This window comes from Mytilus edulis, chromosome 9 (genome assembly GCF_963676685.1).
Source record: "Mytilus edulis chromosome 9, xbMytEdul2.2, whole genome shotgun sequence".
Taxonomy (NCBI): domain Eukaryota; kingdom Metazoa; phylum Mollusca; class Bivalvia; order Mytilida; family Mytilidae; genus Mytilus; species Mytilus edulis.
Genome location: NC_092352.1, coordinates 66,218,097 through 66,230,185, shown reverse-complemented (window position 1 = coordinate 66,230,185; position 12,089 = coordinate 66,218,097). Strand labels below are relative to the sequence as shown.

The following is a 12,089-nucleotide window of genomic DNA, read 5'->3' as shown; positions in this document are numbered from 1 at the left end:
AAAAATGACCATATAATTGATATTCATGTCAACACCGAAGTGCTGATTACTGGGCTGGTGATACCCTCGGGGACGAAACGTCCACCAGCGGTGGCATCGACCCAGTGGTGTAAATAGTTATCAAAAGTACCAGGATTATAATTTTATACGCCAGACGCGCGTTTCGTCTACATAAGACTCATCAGTGACGCTCAGATCATAGTTGTGTCAGATCAAAATAGTTAAAAAGTCAAACAAATACAAAGTTGAAGAGCATTGAGGACCCAAAATTCCCAAACGTTGTGCCAAATACGGCTAAAGTAATGATTGTCAATGAGACAACTCTTCACCAGAGACCAACATCACATAGAAGTTCACAATCTATGATAGTTCCCCCCCCCCCGGACCCTTTATGACCTTCAACAATGAGCAAGACCCATACTCCATAGTCAGCCATAAACGGTAGCGAAATAAATAATACAATACAACTCAAACGAGAAACAAATGGTCTGATTTATGTACAAAACAATGAACAAAAACCAATATGATATACATTAGCAAACTACAATAACACGATCTTGACTTGGGGCAAGCACATACAGAATGTGACAATGGTAAAACTGGTGTTAAAGCCCAAACCCTCCCCTAACCGTGGACAATGTTTTAACAGCTCAAAACAAGAACACACAATATAAATTCAAACGAAAAACAAATAAGATAGATAGCAACAAACAACAATCACTCAGTCTGAATCACATACTCATGTTTTTTAAAGCTGAAACATCTGCACGAAATGTTATTATTATACTGTCAAAGAACGTTTTATGTTGATATACCGCCTGTTGAAAAACAAATCCGTCAAATCAACTGTAAACAATCATATAACGAAACACAGAAGCACATAAAATCAAATACGACTTGAGCTTTGAGTCAGATACATTAGTATCTTTTTTTCTTTACATGTTATGTATTTCCCACTATATGCTTATGAGATTGTATTTGTTCCTTCGGTTTTAAGTTGTTGATAAACAGTTTGATATCGGTTTATATATGTTTAGTTGTTGTTTATTTAGGTTTAAAAACATCTATTTTACTAAATGACTGAGAGTTTACTATGTTTACGCCGCAGGTATCAGTCTTGTTTGTTAGTATCTTTAGAAACGTTTTTCATTTACTTAACTAAAAGTATAGGTCTTCCTAAAAATAAAATATGTATTATTGAACACTCGATGTGAGCTGCATTGTAATAATGCTGTAAGGAAAAGATTTTTAGCAAACGAAAAGTAATAAAACAGGATTTTTACTAACGTAATGGAAAAATAAAAGGATAATATGTTTTTTCTTCTTTTTTTTCTTTTTACCTTAATAGACTTTTTTTAATTACTTTCATGTCCAACATGTAGGGAAAAAAGGTTATGCAATGAGATCAACTACAAAGCGTCAACTGATAATTCTGCTGTGTAAGCTATTTTTTTTTCTGTTTACAGCTTTTCTTTACCAACTAAGGTTTCCATTTAAATTATGGTGGTTGTTGTAATCATCTAATAGTAAAGGGCAATACCTAAAGGATTGGCATGATTTACTATTCCAGCCATGTTTACGATTTTTGTATCTATGTTTCTCTTTATCATTTGCATGATTTGTATTTCTCTGTAAAGTGTATATCTATATATCATTAAAGACTTCTAAATTTTAAAAAAATCAAAATCATGGTAAACGTCGCGATTAAAGGGAATAACTCCTAAACGGAGTTTACTGGTAATTTGGACCATGCTGACTTACATATTAGATGTTTTCTTGTTGCTTATCTTTTGCTACTAGTGTTTAATTTTTCTCTCTTTCTATTATAGCTTTCAACATAAAAAAAAAATTTAAAGCACAAAACAAAAATGGTAAAAATCGTCATTAAAGAGCTAGAATTCCAACAAGGAATCAATTGACTATTTCAGCCAATCACAAGTCCGTCAAAACCCGACAATACACTAGCAAAAACGAAAAACTACGAGACGACAACTGCAAACTAACAGTTTAGATCCAATCATCAACATTTAGTATAATGTGTTTTTTTTTTACTACTTAATGTTTTACCGTGACTGCATTACTAATAAAACTTGCATTATCGTTAATACATCTTAAAATTGTAGACGATTACAAATGAGTTTGATCTTAAGTTATCTCTATAAAATCAGGTATGATATCCTGTCAAAAGTTAATCCATTACATAATAAGTAAAGAATTTACCTCTGTTAAGATAAAATAAAGTTAACAGCTGATGACTTAAAATTTTAATGCACTCTTTCAATCGTGAAATCAGATAAAAGGAATTATTGAACATATCCAGGGATGTTTCAATATGCATTTGTCAGAAATACTTGAATAAAAAAATTGAGTAAATGCATAAAAACGATTTGTATGTTTAATTTTACTGATATAGATATTCGAACCATGATTGCTAAATGTCAGGGGCCGTATGTATAAAACATCTTAACTTAAGTATTCCTTAAACTTAGATTTCACTAAGAATTTCCTTAGTTAAGTCAAATTTTTAAATTGTATGCATAAACTAACTTAAGTATTCACTTAACTAAGGAATACTTAAATCGGAACCTTTCTCTAGTTACCGTATGATAAATATTAGCTCATCACATGTACTCATCCGTGTAAAAGTTTGTTATGATTATTTTAATTTATTGATCAATGCATGCTTTTATTTTAAAGAGCTTGGGTTAAATTGATATAGGCATGTACAACAATTCAATAGAACGTAACATAGTTTAATGATGGACAATTGGCGCATATAAGACAACGCTTTTTATGGTTGATGCTTTGACGGATGAGCATTGGTAATCCAAAACTTTCCTCTACTTAATCTTTAATTATCTTTCATGGGTGTAATATTTTCTGGAGACAACAATATGTTTTAAACTCTAACAAAACATGATCAAGGTTAAATCAGTGGCGTAGCACAAGACTGAGTACAGCATTGTAAGCATGCATGTGCTAACAAATAATTTTACAAAACACTTTTTTTCAATAAAATGTTCACTTATCGTTAAGCTTATTATGCGCTGCCATCTCCCTGTCCAGAACCCTTGCCAACAATTGCTTATAGTTTAAAAAAATCTATTTTGATGTGAAATTAACATTTTTATCACTTCCCTTTTACAACAAAAAAAGGGGGAGGGTAGATTGTTTTCCAGAAATCCATATACAAACTAGGGTATATTTCAAAAGTCCTACAATCTTTACTAAAACAAATTATTACAGTAAGTATATTCTCCACATCTTAACGAACTTAGAAATATTTTCGAACCGCAATATATCTCTCTGAATATATAAGGTAATATGAAAAAATAATTTAAAACGAGTAAGGTATCACAAATACCTTATATAACCGACGAATTCCATGGGGACTTCTGACTGCCGTAACAGTGATTCCAAACAATCAACCTAATTGTTTCATACATGTATCCCCCCCCCCCCTTTATGAAAGAAATCCACCTCTGGGTAGGTCTTAAAACTTTTCGATTTTGTCCCGGTAAGTGAACAAAAAATTAGGGTATGCCCTACATCTTTAGAATAAAACTGAATTGAAAGTTCAAATGACGCACCACCCCCACCCAACCCCATCCACCCGGCAAAACAGAAACCATCCCCACACATATATAAAGTGTGTTTTTTCATGCTCTCTTCATTCCTTGATTCGGTTTTTAACTAACGGTTAAAATTGATACCGCGCGGTGTATTTTAATAATTAAAAAAAAAAAAACGTGCACTTACAAAGTAAACAAAAGAAAAAAGTACCATGAATTACATGTGTGTAACACTCAGTACTTGGTATACATAACATCGAGATTAGGAAATAGTATATATAACTACTCACTGTTATCTCTTGATTTGTTGATTATACGTGATTCGAAGAAAATAACGATGATCTTTAATATTTACTTATTATTTACCAATAAATAAACGAATAATTAGTTTATTACTGATATATATATATACATATTAATCAATCAAATTGTAGGTACATTTTGTAACATAATAATGTTCTACCAAAAACGCAAACTTTCGACTAATTTTTAACTATTTTTGAAAATTTAAGGTAGCTCTATAGGTACCTTAGACTTAAGTGTTATCTTAGGCGTTTCCTTAGTATAAGGAGTTTTATGCATACCACTTAAGTTTTGTGGGCGTGACTTAAAACAACTAAGATTTTACTTAGGAAATACTTAGTTTAAGATTTTTTATGCATACCACTTAGATAAAAAGGGCGGAGTTTCCTTAACTTAAGTGTTTACTAAGGAAAATCTTAACTTAAGTAGCTTTATGCATACGGGCCCAGAGCTATAACGTAATGCATAAACATTTGACATGTTTGATACAGGCGAACATAATATATTATCTTTGGATGTATGATATTGTTGTACTTTCCTCCCGATTTACCTATAATGGTTTCAGGGTTTTTAAAATAATAGAATGACGTGAATTGAGCAACATTTCAGTTTTATGAAGTATAATACATACGTCCAACTAGTAGTTTTAAATTTGTTACAAGAAAACAGGTAAAACCACATTATCAAAGTCTACATAAGTTCGATAGTGTACTCGCTCTATAGCCAAGTCTGTTTCAAACCGTTCCAATAAACACTGATAGAAAGTGGCAGCTTCCAACACATCTGTTAACAAACCAAGTTCAAGACGAAATAAACGTAACTTATTCAGTATTCCTGTCAGGTGTCGATAAAAATGCAGTGATGATTTGCTTTTGCAAAATGTTCGAGTATTTCCATGTAATCTTGCCCTATTTCAAAAGCAAATCTTATGAATTTCTCCATTTTGTCACCTTCAAAAGGAGACATTAAAGCTCCGTACCATGTATAAGGTTAAATAAATTAACGCACAATATATTTAAGTTGTGCGCACAATATGTTCAAGTTGTGCGCAAAATATATTTAAATTGTGCACACGATATAATATTTAAGTTGTGCCCACAATTTCTTTAAACTGTGCGCACAATATATTATTTTGTGCGCACATTATATTATTCTGTGCTCACAATATATTATTTTGAGCGCACAATACATTTAAGTTGTGCGCACAATATATTTTTTTCTTTGCATGTCCCTATCGAGGCTCCGTATATAATATATTAGATGTGTTTTATAATTTATTCACATGATCACATTGATACGTTAAAATAATTTGATTTGAAAAGTAAGCAGTTTTATAACAGCGTACGTCACACGCATTTAGTGACATATCCCCCCGACGCCAGAAAACAGAACTAACAAACTTGTTTAAATTAATCTTGAAAATCAGGGACATGTAGCAAGATTACCAAGAAGACAACTTTCCAACAGAGTTCAATTGACGTAGCTTATATTTGAAAACTTGTAAAAAAATCATCAAGTGAAATTGTATTTTAACAACACACTAAATAACGTCACACTAAGTAATAACTCTCTATTATTTCATATCTTATATTTCAAAATACATATATGCGATAAATGAAAGTGAAAACGTTCAAAGACCCGTGAATGCTACAAAAATTCAGTTCATTTAGAAAAGTGAGGAAGATTTTTTTAAAGAAGTATAGGCCATTAAAATATATTCGGAACCTATGTACATTTCTGAAACCAATTTAAAACATCTATTTCATTGAAATGTATACCAATCGATCTACAATTCATATTGTCTACGTACATATACCATTAAGTGTTATATTGGTCTTTCTTTAGAATCAAGAAATGTTGTAATTCAAGTAATGTTTACTCGTCGAATAATTTTCATGTAAATCTAACTTTTAGTCTCGGTGTCCAATTCTAGTTGATTTATGTGTTAAATAAAATTGCTGTTTAATTACAGAAGACAGCTTGATGGATCCTACTGCTCAGTGTGCATGCTTAAGATAAAATTCATTAAACAATAAAGAGGCGACCAGGAGAAGTCATTAAAATGTCGATCAGTTCTATATCATGAAAATATTTAGTGGGATGCAATAACTGAACAGATTTACTGTAACGCGATTTTCTATTTATGCTGCAACAGGTATTTCTCGAAAAAAAAACATAAAAATGAAACACAGCTGTTCTATCTCGTCCAGGGCTTGTTTCTCAATTTACTTATTTATGGTTTTCTTATCTTGGTTAATGCATGAATCAAGAAACAATAAATGCGTGCACGTTTATAAACGGTTGATTCAATATCCGTATTGATTTTTCATTATAAAAAAGATATGGTATGGCTGCAACTAAGACAAGTCTCCACCAGAGAATAAATGACGTACAAAGTAAGGAACTATTATAAGTCCCCACACGACCTGTAACAATAAGCATAAATCTACCACGAACTCAGTACGATCCTAAGTAGTGTGACATTATAGAAAATGTAAAAACATTAATAATAACAATTTTTCTAATTTCTATCATACGAATGCCTTTAGGACTTACAACTTAGTAGTAAAATTCTTTGTTCAATTTACTTTTATTCAAATGATTGATTATCAGTGATCAATCAATGCATTGTTATCTTCAATTTCACCTTGTAAAGTTTTATATTGGTGGATGTATGATATCGCGAGTTTGCTTAGTCAGCTGAAGGTATAAAGAATTAATGACACCGAAGATTTCGTGTAAAAGATTACAGATTTTCACTTGTAATCAAATTAATGTGGATTAAAGTAACATAAAAGGAATAATGTAAATCAAAAGGTTTTAGTTATACAAAATCGGAAATTCAAGATTTTTTGGTGCATCAAATGACTAAGAGTAAGATGATTACATTTATACTAGTAACGTTTTTTCTATGACAAACACGGCGTTTATGCTTAAAAATACCTTTGAAGTTGTCAAAATATGAAAATTACATATTGAATTCGGTTTTATTGACAAATTACAAAATAAACTTGATTCTTTTTATTGCAATTGAAAACGTGAAAAAGCTAAATTATCCGTTATCCAATGTTTACTTGACCTTCAAGATAAATCTTCAGACCTATCTATCTGTGAATATAAAGGTATGACCAGTTGTTCTCTTATGAAAAATATTTCATTTTAAATTTAGTAAAAACTTGTTCATAAATAAGGCAACTTTGAATAACTTTGTACATGTAGTATCCCTTAGCTATGCATGTATATGTTAAGTTGCGTGGTTTTATCTAGCGGTCGAAACTTCTGTCTAGACAGCGAAAATAGAATTCCGTATTTGTTCAAGCATTATAGCAAGGTATGTTGAAAATGTTCTATGCTTAAATACTATTTCGAACTTTTTTATAGAATGTTTTGTAGCCTAAGTTCTTTGTCAGTTCTATTTGATTGTATCATGATGACAAAGTTATTCGTACAGACCATGCTTAACCATTTGTTTAGTTTAATTGTAACAGAATAGCCACACATCATTTATTTTCGCATATTCAACAATTTCCTGAAAGATAAAGCTACTTCAAAAATTTCGGTGATAAAATATAAAACACTTTGACTCTTATTCGATTAATTACCCTATAGTTAGTAAACACTTTCTAATGAATCTGAGTGTTAAAAAGTGTTCCATTAAAAAAAAAAGGAGATAGTCGTAAACTATAACATCTATGTAGTTCGAGGAATAATTGAAGATGAGTTTTATTTTGTAGTGAAATTCACACAGATCAGAGGAAATAAAAGTTTGACACCTCAGTACTAAAACAGACCAGCTTTTTGAAATATCTGATGTAATAGCGTGGCGCGTAACAAATCAAATTACTGAAGTACTGAACATCGAATGACCGCAAGTTCTTGTGGATGATCCGACAAGCACTTGTCTCAGAAAATAAAATCACATCTCCATACCTGAAAGTGAGGTTAATCTACAGATAGATTTTTTTGTGGGACAAGTTCGTGTGAGGATGATAAATTAATGACAGGGAATTCAACCTCACCGTAATGAATATTATAATGTTGTGATACAAATCAGTATACTCTGGTTTATATTTATGTATTATATAAGTTCTTGTATATTACAGTTACATGTATATATTGTTTTGATTGAGTTAAGCCTTCTAATTGATATCTTATAGTGTGTTTTTCTATGTTGTGAAGTTATATTATTGTTTCAGAACAGGGAGAAGGTTTGGTACCATTAAAACGTTTAATCCCGCTGCAAATGATTGCACCTGTCCTAAGCCAGGAATCTGATGTACAGTAGTTGTCCTTTGTTTATGTCGTTCATACGTGTTTCTCGTTTCTCGTTTTTATATAGATTAGACCGTTAGTTTTCACGTTTGAATGGTTTTACACAGTTAGTAATTTTAGGGCCCTTTATATCTTTCTGTTCGGTGTGAGCCAATGCTCTATGTTGAAGGCCGTACCTTGACCTATAATGGTTTACTTTTATAAATTGTTTTGGATGGAGAGTTGTCTCATTGACACTCATACCACATCTTTCTACATCTATACATATAATTTTCATGCATTTGTATATCATTCTATTATATTATATTCATAATGGTGCAGTTCAAGTGCATGCATGGTGGACACTCTTCTGCAATAATTCGATTTTTCTAATAGAATGAATTTGAGCAGGCATTTGTATTTTACTTGTATGTATATACATACTACAAAACATTATATATTATTGATTAATCTTCTTTAAAAAGTATTTGATGAATATTCATTGAAGAAATTAATTTATAACACGCGATAAGGAATGTCAGTTTGCACTTGATGATGTCTACGTATTCATCATAATTATAGATCGGTTAAAAACCAAAAACGGTTACGTAATGGATATCTAGGCGATAACAATACACCGGAATACCCTCACGGTCATCCGCTGTAAAAAGGACTTTACTGAACCATATAATTATCAGACAAAATCAACAAAGAACTAAACTCTTTGAGATGACATAGTAAATAACATTCCCTTTATAAGCTGTTACTGATGTTGACCGTTGAAGATCAAACATCGTGTTAATTTTGATGTGTAATTTGTCACATACCTACTGCTTATTTGTCATTGTTTGTATACAAAGATCTTTTGGTAATATTGTTACTTATATTCTATTGAATAACAAATAGCATACTATAAGTTTTATAGTGCATTTAGATAATCAGGTTTTGTTAGAAAAACTATAGCAAATTACGTGTAGCAACTGAACTGATATTTTCTTCGTTTAGTTGAAATCTTATCAACATTATGTTTCCAATAAAGATTTCCTGTTTTTTCCGTTTAGGAAACGATTTCTTAGTTACGAATTTTTAATATGACTTATGCTGATGGGATATGTTCAATATTTAGTTCTAATTTTCATTCGTTTCCCAATAAGAACGACACATATTCGAATGTAAAAATCCTTTAATTTCATTCTACAGAAGACAAAAACGGGTAAAAGGACTAGAAAACGTATCACAATACTTAATAATCAAATAATGTTACACGTAATTAATATTTTCTGATTTTCATTTGGCTTTTTAATTCCTTGTTAAAAAACCAGTTGTAAGATAAGAGTGCTCATACATGAACATGAATCTGAAGATATTGTATCGTGAAATATTATTGCGTTGATATTTAGCTCTTTTCCTGTATTTTGATTAGAAGTTTGATTATTTAAAATTGAAATCAATTAAAGATCAACCATCAAACCCATAAACACCTTAAAAATACTGCACAGATTGAGACAAATTATTTGTTTTTGAGTAGCATGTCTATTGTTGAAGAGTGTATGTTGCGCTCTACATATTGTTTTTGTTATTTTTGTTATCATTTTTTTTGCAGGGTTGCTCTCTCGTTGAAGTATATTAGTTTAGTTTTTAATTTAAGCATATTTATAGTGGATTTGGAAACAAGTCATTGCAACTTATATTAATCCCTTTCCACTTTGCGGGTGTGAGTGCTGCCCCGTAGCGGCATTAGCGTGCTCTTTTTCGAAATCTACAAGGTTGTCTTTTACGTACAAGAGATATAATGGCTCCTCTCTCTTAACACGGGTAAGCCATTTATCATCCCTTTCCGACGGACTATCATCGTTTCTCAAGACCATACTCGCAAATGGTGTCGAGGAAGAGTCGAAAATTACTTACCAGAAATTTTCTCCCGGGAACGGTGAACATTTTTGTTAGTAGTCCGATACGCTCACCACTTCACTACGGCTCTCCAACATCTACTTTTATACTTTCAAAAGTTATGTCATGTACAAAAGAATGAGATTCACCAACGTTAAAATTTCTCTTGGGAAGATTCAAATCATGACTTTTGTATGTCTCGTTTTAGTTTTTTATTGTACTGTTGTTCTCTGGCAATTTTAGACTGGCAAATTGCGTTTTGATTCCTTGTCAATGTGAAGTGAGCGTGTAACATGCACTCTTTAAAGTTTAGTTACAGTAAATTGGCTATGTCGTAGATTTTAGTAAGATTATGCATACGACTTTGGCACCGGTGAATAATTGAAAATCGAAAAAGTAATGCCTCTAGTTTGAAAGAGTTTAATCAGTAATATTTCAAATGTTAAAGAGATAAATGCATTATTTATTATATGTTAAAATAACTAATACTGTGAATATCATGTTTAGACAGATAAGTATGGGTTATACATGTATATAAATATTTGCATTAACCTCGTCTTAAATTAAGCCCAACAATTTACGGTCAGCAAATAACCCCTTTTTTTTCCTTCGGTGGCATTCAACTTTTGTCGATTTCACAATTAGGTCAGTCGGGAATGGTCTTAAACAACTCAAAACACGTATGACATTTCAAATCATTGATTGGTATAAAACCATTAATGTAATCAATATCAAAAGTCTGTTTTCGTCCAATTATTTCTGTTATGTGTCAGGTCAACTTTTGTGATCTCTCACTTTAAGATTCCTAATTGCCTACTACTTATCTCTTATCACAAACAGACACCTTTCGGAAAACATATGATATCAAATCATCATTTCATGGACAAAACATTTACATGGTTTTTTTTTCATATAAAGAAGAGAAATATGAGTACATGACCTTAAAACAGTCAATTAATATCATAAAGTACGCAAGTTTGACGTCATTTGAGAACTTACAATTTTCGTTGTACTCACCTTTTGTTTTGTTGAAGCTAACTGTAATCGTCTTTTATTTTCATCATTTCCATGAAGGGTTTTCTTCCAAATGTTATATCCTATTCTACTATAGCAGAATATCAACACAACTAATGGTCCGAAAAAATGTAATACCATTATTCCTGTACTGTAGGCATACATTAAAGTGTGATTGTTATCCCATGTTTCTAAACATTGGCCACTTGTGTTTGAATAATATTGCACTTTTGATTTGATTAATGTTGGAATGGGTATAGATAAAGATAATATCCAGATTATAATAATAACACACAGGGTTTTTCTTGTAGTTATTCTTGGTCTAAAAGGGTGCACAATTACGATGTAGCGGTCAAAACTCATTGCAACCAATGTATAAGCGCTCAGAAACACTGCTACCATTTGTAAATAACTCACTAAAGGACACATAGTTTCACCGAATGGCCAATAGTTTAATAAAAGATTGGCCACAAATGTGAACGGAATACAAAAAATCGCCATGATTATATCACTTATGGCTAAATTCACAAGAAAATAATTTGGAATAGTTCTCATCCGTTTGTACGCATACACTAGATAACAAACAATACTATTTCCCCCTATAGCTATTACTACGATTATAGAATATAGGAATATGAATATAGTTTGTAAAAAATGAGAAATTTTTTGTTCAGAAATGTAAGTTTCATTTGTGAAACTGTTGTTCATTTTTGTTTCCCAACTTCACAATTGGCAAATCACATCTTAAATTATCAATATACCAGTTATGCTTTACAATTCCTATTTTGCCTTGCAATTACTTAATGTATTTCAAACTTAACGGTTTAAGAAGAAACCTTATTTCACTTCTAAGAAAGTTATGATCCAATGTCGTTTGTTTTCTCATTCCAAAGTTTCCGAATCATTTCCTGTTTGAACTTTGTTGCATTTGTTGATCTCGTAACGACGATAATACGCAATCAGTGTTGTGAAACATCCTGATAAGAGATGTTCTGTTTAGAGATGGTTGTTTGTCGAACACAACTTCAAAAGTTATTGACCACCAGTTTCTGTGGTATA

The 12,089-nt window shown here is 31.4% G+C and overlaps 1 protein-coding gene across 1 annotated transcript; it reads right to left on the bottom strand.

The window, feature by feature from the left end:
• Positions 1-6,232: 6,232 nt before the first annotated feature.
• On the bottom strand, positions 6,233-11,853 carry LOC139490109 (RYamide receptor-like). The gene is made up of 2 exons (XM_071276961.1): positions 11,034-11,853; positions 6,233-6,301 (listed from the first exon to the last, which is right to left on the bottom strand). Exons 1-2 carry the CDS (start codon positions 11,736-11,738, stop codon positions 6,233-6,235), a joined length of 774 nt encoding a protein of 257 aa, XP_071133062.1. The 5' UTR covers positions 11,739-11,853.
• Positions 11,854-12,089: the final 236 nt, after the last annotated feature.